Source organism: Solanum tuberosum, unplaced genomic scaffold (assembly GCF_000226075.1).
Source record: "Solanum tuberosum cultivar DM 1-3 516 R44 unplaced genomic scaffold, SolTub_3.0 scf00519, whole genome shotgun sequence".
Lineage (NCBI taxonomy): Eukaryota > Viridiplantae > Streptophyta > Magnoliopsida > Solanales > Solanaceae > Solanum > Solanum tuberosum.
The window spans coordinates 87,370-106,297 of record NW_006239445.1 but is presented as its reverse complement, the minus strand read 5'-3'; the positions used below and the strand labels follow the sequence as shown (position 1 = coordinate 106,297).

General features: G+C 36.2%; 1 protein-coding gene across 1 annotated transcript in view; it reads left to right on the top strand.

Annotated features, from left to right (window-relative positions):
• The first annotated feature begins 340 nt into the window (after positions 1–340).
• The window catches only part of LOC102595517 (uncharacterized), a 33,306-nt gene continuing 14,718 nt past the window's right edge, over positions 341–18,928 (top strand). Inside the window, exons 1-9 of the mRNA XM_006364907.2 lie at positions 341–839; positions 1,348–1,507; positions 3,976–4,068; positions 4,985–5,081; positions 5,276–5,441; positions 13,513–13,687; positions 16,190–16,318; positions 16,440–17,009; positions 17,121–17,762. Of these exons, the coding sequence (XP_006364969.1) occupies positions 637–839; positions 1,348–1,507; positions 3,976–4,068; positions 4,985–5,081; positions 5,276–5,441; positions 13,513–13,687; positions 16,190–16,318; positions 16,440–17,009; positions 17,121–17,762 (2,235 nt within the window). The 5' untranslated portion in view covers positions 341–636. The remainder of the gene's footprint in view (positions 840–1,347; positions 1,508–3,975; positions 4,069–4,984; positions 5,082–5,275; positions 5,442–13,512; positions 13,688–16,189; positions 16,319–16,439; positions 17,010–17,120; positions 17,763–18,928) is intronic.

The window sequence follows — 18,928 nt, the reverse complement described above, 5'->3', positions numbered from 1 at the left end:
GATTTGCAATTTTAAAATCCGCATAACTAATACTTGGATAATGATATACGTTACGAGAGAATCTATATATTATTTTATGCAGGATAAAAAGTAGAATAATTAATGCATATATAAATAAAAATGGTATAAACTAATACATTAATTCCTACATAATCAATGCTTGCATAACTCTAACCAGCTACTAATTAGTACTATTATCCGAGCAATCCCTCTTGTTTGGATCACATGGTGTGATTACTTTTTAAATATCGTGCCAAACTGAATATATCTTAAACAATGGTTTTAAAAGTGTATACGGCTGCAAACCATCATATTTTATGGGCCGAGTGGCCATTTATATGAACTTGAACCGATTCAAGCCCCAATTTTCCTCAACAAATCAATTCAAAATCCCCAACTGATATCCCTCCCTGCATATACATAATGGTTCATTCCAGAAAATTATTCTCAAATCTCTATTTATGCTAGCTATCCTTCCGGCGAACGCACTATTCCATCCGTATTTTCTGTCCGGCCCGGCGGAATTCCAACACGGCGGCGGAGGACGGTGAAGTTTCGGTTTTTACTCCGGTTTATTCAAAACCCTAAGTATAAGTAAACCCTAGCTACACATTGTTTTTGTCAAGAGACCTTAACATGGCTGGGCCAATTCGGGAGCAAGCTCTACCGCTACTCGCGTCCGCTAACAACCACGGTGATTTGGCAGTAAAGCTATCTTCGTTGAAGCAACTGAAAGATGTATTGTTATCGGCAGAGCCATCTCAAGTTGCTGAGCTTCTCTCTTATTTAATTGACCTTCAGTCTTCGCCTGAAAGTCTCTTACGCAAATGCCTCATTGAGTAAGTTCAATTGAACCTTTTTATCGAAATATTAGTATCACATTTTCAGCTAAGGAATCAAGTGATGGACTTTGTTTGTAATTGAATTGGTTCTTTATATTTGTATTATAATAGAATTAGAAGCTTATTTAGGACTAAATATGTGTTTGGAAGGTGTTGCATTTTGTGATAGACAAGGATTGAAAATTACAGCTTGACACCTTCTTTTCCACATATAAAAGGTAAGTTCTGGTATAATTTGATTACCCCCTCGACATGAGAGGGTTGATCTACTGTTTGAGCCATCTACTTCTAACCAAGAGTTTGGGAGTTCGGTATACCAAAGTAAAATAAAAAAAAAAGGATTACCTGCTGTTGCAATCAATAGTTAATAAGTTGGAACCAGCTGATGCCAGAAGATGGTTGTAAAAGGACGTGGTTGCGTGCTTTTGGTATTCTGATTTTACATGTAATTGTTTCTTTTCCATGTTGTGTTCATCATTCTAACTTTATTCTGTACGTATGTCAGGGTAATTGAGGAGGTTGGGATGAAAGCAAAGGAACATTTGTTGGTAGTAATGCCCGTATTATTTGCATGCTTAAAAGATATGAATTCTATGGTGGCAAAGCAATCAATTATATCTGGCATGAAAATCTTTTGTGGCGTATTGGAGGAATTATCATCTCAGGTTACACGCTTGTTCATGATTTTGTTCTTTCCGTAGCTTGTTGACTGAGCCCGTGTCCAACATAGGCTTGTTCATTATAATCATGGTTGTGATTCTTTTGAGGGGATCTTTGGTCACTTTCAACTCGTATCCCAAAAAAAGTTCGGTCTCTTCTGTGCGAGGCTTGCGCACTAGGTCACTTCATTTTTTTATGATGTTATGTTTACAGTTCTAGACTTCTTAGTGATTTGAGGCCATAATTGCATAATTGATTTTCTATAGAAGTTCAACTTTTCAGTCTCCAATGAACTTGAGTTTGTACAGTTATGTGCGAAAAAGTTCAGTGAACTCAATTGATGGTATCTCTCATTTTGGATGTTTCTACCGGGTTATTATTTCAATAACCTTGTATGGCAAGTTCCATCAAATCTTATTGTAGAGCAAGGTTCTGTTTGTTGGTACTTCAAAAAATTTCTTTCATAGCACCTCTGTCATTGTTGGATTTGGCTATGTCTTCGAACTATATTTTTTACTATCCACAATGTAGTTAGATGATTGAGACTGTTTTTCTGGTGCTGATTTTCTATAGAAGTCGAATTTTTCAGTCTCCAATGAACTTGAGTTTGTACAGTTATGTGGTTCAGTGAACTTAATGGCTTTGGCTTCGCTGGAGCCCCAATTGATTTAGAGCAAGGTTCCATATTTGGTACTTTAAATTTTCTATCGTATTTCTGTCATTATTGGTATTAGGCTATGTGTTCGAACTATATTTGTACTAGTAAAATTACCCGCACTTCGCGCAGAATTTTATATCACAAAATTTATAAAATAATACTTAAAACCTATCGGTCATTAAAACTAAAACACTATGTTGTCTTACATACAAGATTACGTAGTAACGAACATTAATAATATAAAGGAGAATGATAATTATAACATCTTATCATTTATCCTTCAATCAATCATCTTTAATTTGATTTTATAATTTATCCTTTTGCCTCCAGAAAGTGTTACTATTTGATATTTTTGGGAAATTAGATGAACATCAATACGAGATATTAAATTTTCTAATAAATAAGTAATCTTTATTTGTACTAACAAATACTTATAACAATAACTTTACGGAAACATAAACGACAAAGTTTAAAACATGTACTCAAAAACAACAATTAATATCCTAAGCATAAATTAATGACCGTAAAAAATATACCAGAATCTATAACAATAGAATGAAACAGAAAGGAAAAAATAGATGCTCTCAGGATGGAACGATTCTATTCACAACTGTATTGATACAAAAACAATGGTGTTAGCGAGCCACTCAACAGGAGCAAAGTAAACAAATATTTAACTGTACAAAAGAAGAAGAAGAAGTTAAGAATTTTCATTGTTTTAAAATGAGAGGAAATTTTCATTGTTTTAAAATGAGAGGAAATCCCTCTATTTATAGATACAAATAAAAAGGGTAGTGTGAACAAATGCTTATTATGCCTTATCGGAAATGTCACAACTCTTTGGAAAAGTTACAACCCTTTAGAAAGGTCACAACCTTTCATAAAAGTTACAATTTTTCATAAAAGTCGCAACTCTTCATAAAAGTCGCAACTCTTCATAAAAGTCACAACTTTTTATAAAAGTCACATCTTTTCATATAAGGGGAAGGATATTTTTGGAAATAAATAAACTTAAAAGGAAATTCTTGCTTGTGGTGGCGCCAAGTAGGCGGGCGTAGGGTTCTCTTTTATATAAATGTATGATTATTACCTATTCTGAATAGAAGGCTAAGATAGAAATATTTTTGATGTTTATGGGGGGTTACCAGCTGTATTTTGTGTAATGTCACTCTAAGACAGCGAAGATACCCATCGGATGAGATGACTGTTTCTCTGCTGTCATTTCTTTGTGGGAGGAGTTCCAAAGGACAAATGAGTGGTCTGATTTCTGACGTTCATGTGGGCTACTTGTGGTTGTTAGAGGAGAATACAGACATGTTCACTTTGAGTAGTTCAGATTTTTTTTTTCTTGGATCAGGATGAGTAGTTCGGAACTTGGAATTAATATCCCAAAGAAGTTCAAAATAATACTTGTGAGCATAATGTGGTAGCAATAGCGTAGGGTTGAGCCTGACGGGGACTGCATAAACCCATTGGAGCGCTATGCAGAGGTCTTGGCAAGATGGGTGTTGGTGGTTAACATATACTATACATATTGTATGGTGTGGATGACTGACCAGTGATTTTTCTTATACTGATACAAAAGCTGGAAATTTGGCATGAGAAGTTCAATCTGAGTAAACCCTTCTCTTAATTGTTCAGTATGTGTCCAGATGCATTGAATCACTAGTGTTGATTCGTTAAGTTTTATCCTCCGTGTCCCTGCGAACTTTCTGACATACCATCTATAACATGTTTAATTTATCCTTCTTTCACAACAATTATCTTCTTCCCTAATACGTTCGAAGATCTAAATGCTTCTTTTATAAATTATAGTTTCACCGGCACGGTTTAGTTGAAAGGTGGCTTGAAGAGCTCTGGACATGGATGGTCAAATTCAAGGATGCTGTCTTTGGCGTTATGTTTGAGGTATCTTGTTCTGCTCGTGTAGTGGGTACTTGTTGGCTAGTGAACTTAACTATGGTAATCAATTCGGCTATCACTCATTTTTTTGAACCCATCTTCACAGCAATGTGGAATTTGTTTTGCTGAAACTTGCCCTTTTCTTCTCCTTTGGTAAACTATTTTCAGTTTTTACTTGTTAGTGGTTCCACTAAACTTCATATTGGACATAAATAGATCATAATATTTTGTACTCTATAAAAGAGGATCATGATATATTGTGAACATACAAAAAGTAAAAATAATATTTTGTGAATGTTATTCAACATTATGCAAGAATTTCCGGCTGTCGGATATGTCTATTCTGGTAGAGGGTAATTCCCTTTTCAGATGCCTTGATCTCCATCTATTTATTTATGTTGGTTTGGGGTGGTGCGGTAGATACAATCTTCTTTACCGTATGTAACTATTTACTAGGCTACTACAGGAGGAGTCGTCTCTTTAAAGAAGGAAGAGTAAGCAAGATAATGTCCTGTTACTTGCTTAGCTCAACTCCCTGGTTTGTTTCATCTTTATGAAGCTTGGGCACAAAACAGTGACTTGTTAATATATATGAAATGACTAGTCACACACGTGTCACACTCTCCCTCTCTTTAAGGACAGAGAATATTTTAAATCTCATTTAGTAGCCAGTTTTGGTAGTACCTACATTTTGGTAATAATGAGATGTCTTTGTGAAATATGTATCCAAATGCTTTCCTAATCCAGACTTCTATTTCTTGTCTTCTACTCTGTCAATATCTGGGCGCAGGAGGGTATAGCAAAGGAAATAGAAGAATAAATAAATTCATTTTCAGGCCTTGCTGATATGTTTTAGGGATGTCTCTCTGCTAATTGTTTGGCATATGCAAATGACATGCTTTTCTTGGATATTCTTTTACAGGCAGTCCCTATTGGTACAAAATTGCTGGTGTTGAAGTTCCTTGAAACATATATTCTACTTTTCACATCAAGTGATTCAGAAAAATCTGGAGCACAAGGTAATTATTTACAGGATTTCAAGGCTGGAAGATCTGAGTACAGGAGATCTTTTACGATTAACTAGTATATATAGTAACTTATCAGAAAAATTTCACTATGAGATTTTTATATTCATCAATTTGCCTTCCATTTTTTCTGTTTGCTGAGTGGTTTTTGTGTGTGCTTTGGATTTATCTTTTCTTTATATCTGCAGCTAAACATGGATGGACTTTTAATATTTCATGGGTAGTTGGTCATCACCCTGTTCTTGATCCAGCTTCACTTGCATCGGATGCAAAAAATAATGTTGGCACTCTATTGGATTTGTTGCACTCAGCTAGTTCTCTCCCTGGTTTACTAACCATATCCGTCATTAATAGGTGAGCTTTTATCTGTTTTGCACAAAAATCTGTATTATTCATATGGATAAGTGCTATGTTTGATCTCCAGGATGATTCTAAATTCATCTAGGCTTTAGCTAGTTGAAAGCTTTTTGCGCATGATTTGTCCTTTTCTGTAGGAGAGGAGTTTTTCTTGCGAATGAATATAGAGATTGAGAAAATAGACTTGACAAAACTAGTGTCGGTACAAGGTTAGGTAATTGCATGAGCCACATTGTCAGATTGGGGGCTTTCTATGGAAAGATTGACTGATAAGTTTCTAGTTAGGGTGGGGTTGGTGCCTATTATTTATGATTATGCTGATAACCTTGGAAACATGTAATTCCTTTACATCATACATATGCCAAGTTATTTTTTTGTAGAATTATAGGGGATCATATTTGAATAAGATCTGCTTTGTGAGTGCAGTTCTCATGTTTGAAGTTATCTATATGGAGGTTTTCAAGTCTCTATGTAGATTTTCTGCTATAATGTCCCCAAGGTGTTTGGGGCACGGACTAATATTAATTGTTGAAGATCTGTTCCTGTATGTTTTTTTTTTTGGTTCGACATTTGTTGAGTAGATAGATTTTGACACCAAGTTGGTGTGACATCAAAAATGATATTTGATTTATGATTTATCATGAAGAAATGCTTTGAAAGATCGACTCCTTAAGAACAAGGCATGTCTAACGAAGATAATTGAATTTTTATCTTTCTTCCTAGGGAAAGGTTTATCTTTTATATTGTTTATTAGCATCATTATTAGTAAATAATCATCCTTCCTCAGCTTCTCTCTCCTCCCTATTTTGGGTGTCGAAATGTGTGAATTATGTTGTACTTCAGGGTGATAGGCAAAAGTCATGTTTTGATCTCGGAACAAACTTGCCTGTGTTTCATCTGTGATTGTGTAACTATATTCTAAATTTCTTGTATTCCTCTTTATCATTCAAACTTAAAAAGTTGTTACGGTAATGGAAGCAACTAAAAAGAGAACAAAAACTTTTATGGAAGCAACTGCTTATATTATTAGACAGGGCAGATTCTAAATTTATGCCAGATCATTAATCTTAACTCACATCTGTAAATACAGTGCTGTTGTATTGTGAAAGAAGTGAGCTGAGGGAGGGAATAAGGTCACTAAGAAAATAAGAATGCATACCAGTATATCCAACAGTGTGAACAGTAGGCCCCTGTTTAATGTTTTAGGACCTTTGCGAAAAACATTTGAAGAAATTTAAATGGGTGTTAAAGCATGTAGCCAAGTTGAAACTACAGTGCAGGGTCGATCTTTTAGTAATTTCCTAAATGGTATACTGCATGTTTATGCTTTACCAGTTGAGCAGGTCCATTGTTCATACTGTTATTATCACCTTGTTTGTGTAGAGTTTTCTACTAAGAATTGCATACACATGGGCTGTTATTTTTCCTTACGAAATTTTTTGATCTTAAAGGTGGGTGTGTCGTCAATATCGTTGTGATCTTGTTATAAAAATGTTTTCTTTTGGTTTCTGATAAGATGGTAATACACTCGAAAGCTTTCTTTTTGTTAACTTTTTATATTATGTATGTTAAGTTGGAGTATCTTTTCAAGTCAAATACATTTGGCACCAGAACTTGTGTATGTAATTTGGCTAGACGGACTTACTCTGGTTCCTGTATTTTTATCTGTCTTTCTTTGATTTTTTTCTGGACAAGAATTGTCATTGTTGTTGTTATTATTATTGTTGTTGTTATTGTTATCATTATTATTATTATTATTACTATTATTATTATTATTATTATTATTAACTTATTTTTATGATGATGCTGATGCTGATTTCATTTTAATATAAAAACACTTTTCGGGGTGGCCCATTGGTTTGGACTTGGGACTTCCATGTTGGAGGTCTCAAGTTCGAAACCCCTTGCCAGCGAAAGCAAGGGGTTTTGCTTCTGGGTCGATCTCGTCGCACCGGGCTTGCCTAGTGCGGGTTACCTCTCCTATGTGGTTTGCGAGCTATTGCATAGGAGCGGGGGTTTTACCCTGTGTGCACCCAAAGGGTAGCGGCTGCGGGTTTCCCTTGTCATAAAAATAAAAAAATAAAAAAATGGATACATTACAGATCTAAAATACATTAGTGGAAATAAAGAAAGAACATGTTTATTATTTTAATTTCATGATACTTGAAGTGTATATTTTTTGATAGCAGTGGTGTCTGTATCAGCTTGCGCACCTTCACTACTCTTAGCTCCCACCAGTATAGGTACCGGGTAACTGTATCAACAAAACCTTAGACAAATGAGAAAAAAATCACCTACTTTTGCATCTTTTGGATGCCTATTAATGGAACACCTTACTGTTTAGCTGTTACTTATGCATTTCCTTGATGCCTTTCTAATGCATTTTAATAACTTCACCCAAAAAAAATAATGGAACGCCTCACTTCATCCAAAAAAAGAAGAATAAATCACCTGCTTAAGATGTACATTAAAATACCATGTTACTCCCTTATCTCAAAGAAATCATACGACTTCCCTTTTGTCCGTCTTAAAATTGTCAACTTTTTAGGGATCTTATTCAGTTATGTACTTTATATGCCTGCTACTTTATTATCTATCACTATTAAGTGTCACATGTCATCTCTAAATAATCTCAACAACCTTTGGGAGGCTACCTTTTAACTCTATTTTATGGTAAATTTTTTCTTATCCTATTATTTAATTTTAACTCTACTATTATTATTCATGTAAAGTCAAAATAAGAGTATAAATATGATTAAGCGAGATTATGTTGTAGGGTTCTAGTCATTGTTTATGTTAGACTAACAACAGCCTTGTACATGAGTAATTGGTGTGTTGATATTTTCCTACTATAGTTGTTTGAGAGGTGTTACTGGTTGCTTTCATCAACAAGACATACAAACTTATTTCTTAAGTGACTGTTATGTGAAAATTAGATAATTTGTCTATTTGGGATTATTACGGTAGCTGATGAAGTTTTGTTATTATTTTCTGACAGTAACTGGCAACTATGGCAGTGATCTCTGCCAAAAGTTTTTGTTAAGTTTGCCAGAATTTTTTTGTTAAGTTTGCCAGAAAAATTTACTCTGATGATCCTTTGTCATTACCTCTCAGTAAATCCCATATTGCCCCAGCCAAATAAGACTTCTGACTCCAAAATTTTGGCAGTGACTGCTGTTTGATTTATTACTTTGAATTTATGGAGAGTTGACAGCTGCTTGGTAATGGCTGTAGTTCAAGTTCAACTGCTTATTTTTGCTGTTATTGCAGCATGAGCCCAGCTTTTTAACGTGGAGTTAAAATGGCATTTTGCTTGGAATGCTGAACTGATGGTTCAGATAACAGATGTAAAAGTTAGCTGATTTCCACAAGATTGACAGATGGTAGGCAGATTAAGCGGTGGATAAATTTGTCACGCCATTTGGGATAAGAACTGTTTGGACAAGTTATTAACCAAGCATTGTACATTTCGAAGACAACATTAAAGTTTAGCAAATTTTTGATCTCTTAAATTGTACATACGGCATCATTACCTTGTAGTGTCTGACACTTCAAGTATTGTTTGATAATGTATTGCTATTTTCTGTAACATTGACACACTTCTTATTACCCAGATAATCTAATTTTCAACAGGGTTTTCCCCCTGGATTAACCTTCTGTTCTTACTTCTTTTTTCTTTTTGCTGCTGTTACATTGTCAAGTTTACTGGATGACATGCTGTGTTTCACATTGATTTTGAACTTAGAAATTGGTGATACTGTTTCTGTGGTATGATCACTTTTTCTTCATCTTGTCAAATAATTAAATTCCTCCCAAGCATGGATTGTGTATTACCAAGTGATATGTATATACTGGAGCTGCTGTAGCATGAGCATATCCAGCAAATATGTTGTCTCTTTGCATTGTTTCAAACAAAACTACATGATTATCAATGGTAAATAAGCAAAGTGTTCATTAAAACTTTTCTACTTACTGGATTTTGAAATCAGAAACAGATGAAAAGCTAACTGGTTTTTGAATGAGAAATCCAATACTCTGGGGAAGGCTGCATGTAGATTGTTATGTTCTGTTGGAATTTCCTGCTTTTATGAGCACGTCGTTATATTGCTTCAGTGTCTTGGTTGCTATTAATTGTGAAGGAATGTTAACCAAGTTTAGCAGGGCAACTCTTTTCTTCAGGATGAGCACATTCATCAACATCAGGACATTCTGTTCTGGTCTCCTTTTTCTTTGGAATGACAAATTCTGACATATTGTGATGTTGAACTTGTTTAAACTTTAAAGCCTTTTCTCTTACCATTAGAAATGTTTTATCTAGCTGCTTGCAAAGATGAAACACCGTACTTCCATTTAGTTGGATAGTAGGGTAGCACAGTATTGTCTTAACATCTCCTTGACATCATGCATGTAACAAGTAGCTTGACTTAACACATTTAAATGATGAACTCGACGGCTTTCATTGTGGCAACACATTAGATTAGAAAATAAATTGAGGATGATCAACTGAAGCTTATTGCGTTTATTTGATAAGGCAACAACTACCAATTCTAAGAAGTTGTCCTCATTATAGTTTCAGATGAAAAAAGATGCTCAAATTCATGTTTTAAATGTATTGAAGTTTGAGCTGGTTGATTGAGCATGTGAAACTTGATGTATGAAATATGGAACAAGAACTTGTTAAGTTGTGCTAGGACAATGTTCCAGATAATTGTCATCCAGACGCTTAGCATTACGCAGAAGACATTTGAAAAAATGTTGCATGTTTGTACATAGATTATTCTGTGTTTCTCATCTTTTGTTCTGGTTTTGCTGGCTACTTGCCATTTGTAAGCGTCAGGTATTCTAAAGGTTGCATAAACATATCGTTTTAACACTTGACCACTGTGTTTACTTGAATGCATCTTTTCTTAATTATGATGGTTGTGCCCAGAAAAACACGAGCCTAGTTGTTGTAATCAATATAGGATAAGATATGGTCAGTTGAATCCGAATCTAGTGGGGTTGAAATAGATCCTCTGAGCTATTTGCTACAGCTCACAAGTCTAGTAGCTAGGTAATCCTGCCCACCTAGATTGAAGGTGATGGGCTTACACTGATTGTTGTAGTTGGATTAGGATCCTCTGATCTCGGTTTCTTACTCCTATGCCGCAGTCACCCAGCTGTCCCTTTGTTAACCTTTTGTGATTGTTTTTGTGGCTTATCTTCTCCTAGGTAACATGGTGTACTCTTTGATGCACATTTGTATTTATTTTGGGTGATTGGTCTGATCAAATTACTAATAGTGTGACTCACAGTCAGGATATTTCTAAAATCAAGTTCATAGCACACTTTAGAATTCATGCTTGCTTTGTTTTAAAGGATGACATGAGTTCAGGGGACGAAGAAAATGGCTTTTGTGGGTGGTAGTTGGTTGACATAGCCAATTGACTACATAGTATGGTTTTAGAGTGCCCTGGTTTTGATATTCTTGTAGATTTAGGATTTCTGCTGATAATCTTCTTTTGCTTAGGACGTTTTATTTCCATGGAGACGTAATAACTGATTAACTCTCTCTGTGTGTGTATATATATAGACACACACACACATACACTGAAAGTTTTTGTACATACACACACAGAGATACACTGCACCTCCAGTTTCCTGTTTTACCTTATTTGCTAATATACAATGAAATTAATGTTTGAAGAAAATTTAATGAACTATCATTGTCAAGTATCAACCTAGTATTTTGACATCTTTCACTTCATGGACTGCTTTCTCTCTTGCAGCAGATTGTCTTTGGTAGGGATATACGTTTGTTAATTGCATGCTCGGAATTTGTTTAAGAGAGTGCGATTAGTGCTGATCTTGTGAAAATATCTTGCATCAAGAAACAATGCTTGTATACTCAAAAGCAAAAACATGTGAAATTTCTTCGAGCTAAAGTTTGATGTCCATTCTCTAGTACGAAGTGCTTCAGCGAGTAAAATGTTGATCATGCCATTTAGTTTTCTTTCCTAATTTTTAACAGAAGAGTTAGCTGAAATCCTTATAGAGTTGAGCTTCATCTTTCTCCGTATCTCAGATATTTGTTTGATACTACAATATCTGTTGCAATAATAAAGCTGTTTGGTTTCCTTACAACTGATTCTAGTGGATGGATCTTTTGACCAATGCAATAACTGAATGATCCCCACCTGCAAATAGGGTAGTGAAAATGGTGACATGATTTAGTCTATATGCCAACACTGGTCAGTGTATATTGTGATTTCGTTTGCAGTAGCGAGCCAAAGTTTGGTTCTGGTACGCCTGGTTTGAAGTTAAACTTCAATTGGGATTGTTCGTGGTCACTGGATGTTACTTGACCATTGTTGTAACAGATCTAGTTTTTCCGGTGAACCTCTCAACTCTAATGTTCTAATAGAGGGACCATCTTGCTGTATAATATCTGAAGATATGGAATTACTTATGGGTTTGTGTTTGACATCTCCTGCTGCTTTATAGTAATGTCATAAATAGATGTTGTACTTGTAAATGAATAGACAAATATAGTGGTTGTGATTGAGTATAGATCTGTTGAAAACACGAAGGGGTTTATGTTGCTACTTCCTAGTGAATAATGTAACCTTAGAGGTATGCATATTAAGGTTCCTTAATGTGTAGTGGTATAATTAGCATGCAATGTGTCCAAGACGTGATTTTGTAATAGAGTATGATGGACACATTTTTATCTCGTATGATGTGTGCAGTATCTGTATGTTTTTTTCCCTTACTTTCTTTGATAAGAGATACTTGAGCCGAGAGTCTTTCGGAAACAACTCTTCTACCTCCATGAGGTAGGGGTAAGGTCTGCGTACACTCTACCTCCATGAGGTAGGGTTAAGCCGTTAAGATCTGTGTACACTCTACCTCCCCGGACCCTACCTATGGGATTTCACTGAGTGTTTTTTGTTGTTTATGATGTGCGCAATATAACAATCCTATTCTCTTCTTTAACATCTTCTCTCCCAACTCAACATCTTACTGCGTGGTTCTTTCCTAAGGCATTTAGGGTATAAGGAATAGCAAAACTGTGTTGTGGTTAGCCTTTCAAATTGGTCAGATAGCAGTAATTCGTACTTGATCTTGTGTGAAAACGTCTCTTTGATGGAGTGTTACTTGTCTCAAGAAGATATGGACATGGATATTGCTCAGGTAGTTTTTGCTTGAGAAAAATGTGTGTGCTAGTAGAAGGATAAAAAATAATAGAGTACAGCTTACAAGTGCATCCCAAGCTAAAAGTTAACTCTTCCTATTCAAATTATCCGTTTAACTGAACTTCCAGTATGTCTCAATTTCTCTTTTGCCTATACCTCCATCTTCCCATACTGCCTTTAACAATTTCAAGGATTTCCTTGACTAGAGTTATTACTGATATCTTCTGATTGGAATTTTTTGCAATTTCTTTTGATTTGTGATCTTCTGCAATTTTTCTCTATCCAAATACTGCAACAGCTGGCATCGAGTAGACTAGTAGAGAAGCCAACTGTTTTCTCTAAGATCAAACATTATCAAACGTAAAATTGAAGATGGTAAAGAGTTGAATAATGAACTTGTATGCTGGTCTGAGGATACTTTATCCTAAGAAAATGCTACTATGGTGCCACTAGACTAGTAGGTCTTATCTGTGCTTATTTCTGGGTTGGGATAACACGTAAAAATATCTTTTGGGCTGGGTATCATGGTAAATGTTGTTTTGTAACTTATGGGTTACTTTGCCTGCTGCCTGCTTATTTTGATAAAGGTAACATTTGTATATCAATCATCAGTGGTGCCTGCTTATGATAAACCACAGTGGTGCATTTGTTAGTTTTGTTATTAAAGGTGGACAACTAAAATAAATTGGTAGTTCTCTATGTTTGAATAGTAGTTCATCTGTGGTAGATTATTGAGGTGAAATTGTAACCTTGTTTCATAATGTCAGTTTGTTTTCTTTTCTATTTGCTCCCCCCTTGAATATGTGTTCATAATTAATCATTTCATCTTTGACTTGTATTATTTATTTGTCTTGCTTTATACTTGATCTGATAACTCTTACTATTGTTTTCAGTTTGGCAGTTATAGCACGGAGGCGACCTATCCATTATAACCGCATTTTATCAGCATTGCTTGATTTTGATCCAAACTTTGAGATGACAAAGGGTGGACATACTGCCAGCATTCAGTATTCTCTGAGAACTGCCTTTCTAGGATTCCTGAGGTGTACACATCCTTCCATTTTGGAGGTATACTTGACATGTCATATTAGAGCTTCATAGTTCTTTATCTATGGATTTCTCCGTCTTCCAATTTCTGTCTCTTTTCAGGGTGTTCACTGCTGCAACTTCCTTTCTAACTATTTTTTTTGGTTAATCAAACAGAGATGTTTCTTGCTCATTGATTGAGAGAATGAGCTGTAGTTCTGTTATAGGGTATTGTACAATCCCCTCACATCATGTACTGGCTTTTGAGGTTTAGTAGGTTCAAGGTCCATTTTCTTATCCTGGTATTAGAGGTAGACCTATACCTATTCTTTGGTTATCCAGTGTTGTGCCCCCTTTTATGTTATCCACTCTCCAAATAGTCCAAAATTGGATACGCGGAGAGTGTTAGAATATCCCCAAATTGGTTGGGGGAATGTGTTGTAGTCTTCTTATACATTCTTGCGTGATACTTACCTCGTGAGATAGGTTTTAGGGTTGAATTATGGCCAAAGTCCATTTTTGTAACAAGAATCCTTTTTGTTCTTTTAAGGGGTAAAGTCAATAAATATATCACTGATAGGCCATCAAGAGGATGCACAGAGTACAAAAAGGAAATTTGCTCTCTTATAAATTCAAGGAATGGACAATTTTTTTTTTCCATAAATATGATGTTCATGAGTTGCCTTCTCTATATGGTATGATTTTTGGTTTTGACTTTTGAGTATCTTACAATTTGAAACAATTTAGGAAGTTCCTCCTTTATCAACTTAACAAAACAATTTAGGACATTCCTCCACCAACAAAGTTACTATGGGTTGTGGATGTTTAGAAATGGGAAATGGGGGAAATGGAGTCTTTTTCGTTAAGTCCTGTTATGGGAAGCTTTTGGTGAGAGAGGAGATTGTTTTCCCACATACCTCGATATGGATCCCTAGAGTACCAAGTAAGGTGTGCTTCTTCACATGGTTAGCCACGGGGGTGGGGTGATCTTGACAACGGAGAACTTGAGGAAGAGAGAGATCAATTGTGTTAGTGCTTCATGTGCAAAGGATCAGGGGAAGATGTAGATCACCTACTCTTACATTGCCGGGTAGCATCTTCGTTATGTGGGGAGCTGATGAAATGGTTTGGTTTTGAGTGGGTAATGCCGAGAACTGTGAAAGAGACAATGTTTAGCTGGGTTTGTAGACCTTTGCACTGATGTGGACCATATGGAGAGGGAGGAATAAGAGAGCTTTTGATGTGATAGAGAAAGATTTTGTTCACTGAAATAGCCTCTTTCCCTAATTTCTTTTTGGTGCACCCATGAAGTTCCTTTTATAGATGATTGGGGTGGCTTTCGTAGAAAATCATGTATTTTTTGTAAGATTTTCTACTTTTTGCGTTTGGTATACATTTTGCATACAAGCTAGTTAATGCTCTTGTTAATAATATTCTTACTGTTAAATTAGGTCTTGAGCCTAACTCACACCCCAAAAGCTAACTCGAAGGGAGGAGGATTGCCCAAGCTTTATAAGGAGTCCACCCATCTCATTAACCACCATTGTGGGACTTTTTGCTTTAACACCCCACCTCACACCCCAGTGCTTAGCATCTGGTGCGAGGGCAATTTTTGACCCACCTCACCCCCAATGCTTGGCATCTGGAGTGGGCATTTTTTGATATTTTGGGCCCCAACATCGGGTGAGATGGACCCTGCTCTGATACCATGTTGAAGCGTATGACCATCTCATCTAAAAGCTTAAGCTGTTAGAGAGTGCACACTTTTATTATTTAATTATATTCTCAACACGCTCCCTCATGTGCGGGGTTAATTTTTTTTTTCACGGGCCAAGCACGTGGAAATTCTTTTTGATTTGGGTGGCGGTGAGATTCGATCTCAGGTCCTTTGCCTACTCTAATACCATATTAAATTAGGTCTTGAGCCTAACTCACACCCCAAAAGCTAACTCGAAGGGAGGAGGATTGCCCAAGCTTTATAAGGAGTCCACCCATCTCATTAACCACCATTGTGGGACTTTTTGCTTTAACACTTCCTAAATCTAAAAAAATGTGTATATATATACACACACTCATTAATGTTGTCTTTCACTTATATTCTATTTAGTATGGTGATGATATTATATGGGCTCAAATGCACAAATGAGGATTTCCAATGTGTTTGGGACTGAGGCGTGTTGTCATTGTTGTTGATGACTACTCTTGCATATGCTAATTCTTAATTCTTGTAATAGATGACTTTAAACCAAAAGGTACTTTGTTTTCCTTAAACTTCAGCTGGCAGTGGTTATCTCACTTTCTTATACTCGGAAAGAGCCATATTTAGTTGAAGCTCAAAGAAGCAATATGAGGACTACATTAAAACATGGTCTGATTTTCTGTTAAGTGTAATGCAAGTTCAAGTTGTATAGATTCAAAAGATCTCTGTGTTCTATACCGTATGAGAAGTGCAATCAATATCTTTCAACTCAACGACTCTAGAGATTTGCTTATGATTATCTTTATTATAAATTGAATAACTAGTTGTGTTTATTTTTGATTCAGTCAAGAGAAAGATTGATGAAATCGTTGCGAGCAATGAATGCTGGTGATGCTGCTGATCAAGTTCTTCGGCAACTCGATAAAATGATCAGAAACAATGAGCGAGCTTCACGTGATTCTAAATTGAATAAAGTAATTCTCTCAGTAATAGAGTTTCTTTTATTTGTTATTGAAGACCAAAGTGTCAGGACTTCAAGCTGTGAAATATATAGTTTCAGAAGCTGTTCTCAGAACTTTCTACTTTCTTTTTCAGGATGAGCAGTTATCAAATCACTTGCCCATTTCAGGTGATCCAACCAAGAAGAGGTCGACTCCGTTAGATAATGAAGATCCATCTAATAACTATGATCTAATTACAAAAAGGGTTCATTATGGCCCAAATAATCACAATCACACAGCTCCAGTTGAGAGAAATGATTCTGGGAAAGAATATGTCAACGGGGTGGACCCAACGGTTGCACAAATAATTAACATGATTGGTGCTCTTCTAGCAGAAGGAGAAAGGGGTGCCAAGTCTCTTGATATCCTAATATCTGAGCTTCCTCCTGATGTATTGGCTGATATAGTCATAACTAATATGAAGCACTTGCCTAAAAACAATTCCCCTCCTTTTGCACCGGTTGGAATCTTTTCGTTAGCTCGGACAAGTGATTCTACTAATCTATCCCAAATTATGGCACCAATTGATTCCTCATTAGGCCAACAGTCTTGCGTTCCTGGATCCCAGACACCCATCTCTTTATCAACTGCCACAAGCAGTTCATTTCCAGAAATGCCTACTTCTGCAAGTCTCCCTTTAGATTCAAAACGTGATCCCAGAAGGGTGAGCAAAACTAAATTATTTTATGTTTATTCTCTTCTGTTTGTACTTTATGTTTCTCTCACTAGTGACAGTCCAATAATAAACTGTTTTCTACATCATGATGCTTCACAGGATCCACGGCGCCTTGACCCAAGGCGTACAGCTGTGGCTATTGAAGTATCACCACCGTTTGTTGCAGAACATAATACAAGTGCTATGCAATCTGCAATTCTGCAATCTGACATAAATCCTTCCAGTTCATCTAATATTGATATTGCAGTATCCTTGATGTCAAGTTCTGAATGTATGCCAATGGCTTATCTGAAGATGGAAACTAACTCTATCACTGGTGAAAGTTCACCAGGACCAGTAGTCAGTCTGTCAGCTCCCAAAGAGGAAGGTCATGAGGAAGACCTGAGTGAAGCTATTCCTGATCGCAAGTCGGATCCCACAACACATGTTCCACTATTATCTCCTGGCAAAGTAGAACCGGAATTGGTGCCAGAAATTCCATCTGAAGTTGGAGTAACTATTGAAATTTACTCTCCTTTGTTAGAAACAGATCAACTTTCTCCCCCTATTTCAACTCCTGCAACTCCTGAAGATGCATGTGAGGACTTGCCTGCACTTCCACCATTCATTGAGCTGACTTATGAGCAGCAAAGAAATATGGGAACACTGGCTGTTGAACAGATAATTGACTCATACAAAAAATTAAAAGAGACGGACAGTAAGCATACAGGAATGGCATTACTTTCTCGGTTGGTTGCCCAGGTGGGTCAAACTTGTTGATTTTTAACTACTAGTTTTTGGTTTTATCATGGGGCTACTTTGTTATCTTAAGTTACCAGATGTTGGTTCATGAACAATTTAGAACTAAGAGATAATCTACCCGTTCTGTCTCGATTGGTGTAAATAATATTCTTCTTTGAGGGGCAGCAAACTATGCTTGAATAAAGTGGTTTGCCACTTCGCCTCCCTTGTAGACTTCCTCTCTGAGACTCTCATTTGTGTCATACCTCTGTTGGTATACCACTTCATCATTCTAGCTCTCTCTCCTTGAAACATTACTTGTTTCTTCCAGTATGATATAATAATCATGCTTTGGAAGACATTTGAGTTGTTTCTAAGAAATCTTTATAACTTGGGTAGGTTGGTCCTTCCCTTTCTAGTTTGGTGTTGAAAGTCACTTTTGAAGGAGACCTACTTGTGGTCCAATTCATCTTTCAGATATTTCTAGAGTTTCAGCAACTCTTAGTGACTTTTCTCGCACGCCAAGTCAGAGATGACAAACAAATTATACTAATTCTAGTGTTGTCCTTGTAGAATTATGATTATATATTGATGTAGATAACAGACACACAGTCAGACTTATCCCACCAAAAATATCTGTCATTGTGAAAAGTAATTTAGGTAGAGATGCGACTTAGATCTATTTATGAAGTCAAAGTTAATACAAATTTTTGGTTCAGTGTAGGAATTAAGCTGATGCATGGTTTGAGTAGTGTTGGGATATTAACTTGACCAATGCAGAAATTTGAGAAATACTTCCTTTGCCTCTTGACGGAATAAGTCTCTTATGTAATTCTCTGGATGACCTTCCTAAAGTCAAGTTTGAATTGACCATGACTGCCTGAGTTGCTTCATGTAGCTGCTAATAGGTTCTGCAGTCATGCCAAATTTCCTTCTGGGATGATCTGCAATCATTGAGTTTTTGGAGTAACATCTTGACAGTAATGGATGCAGATTAGTCCAAAAGAGAAAGATGTTATTCTCTTTCGGATATAGTAGGTGAAGTGAGGAATCCTAGCAAAGAATGTTAAGACATTATTTATGATGAAAAGGAGGGATGCTGATGGAGGTACTAATGAAATAATGAGCTTCCCTAGGACATAAGCCAGAAAGATATTAGGTGAACTCATCATGTTGATCAAGCAATC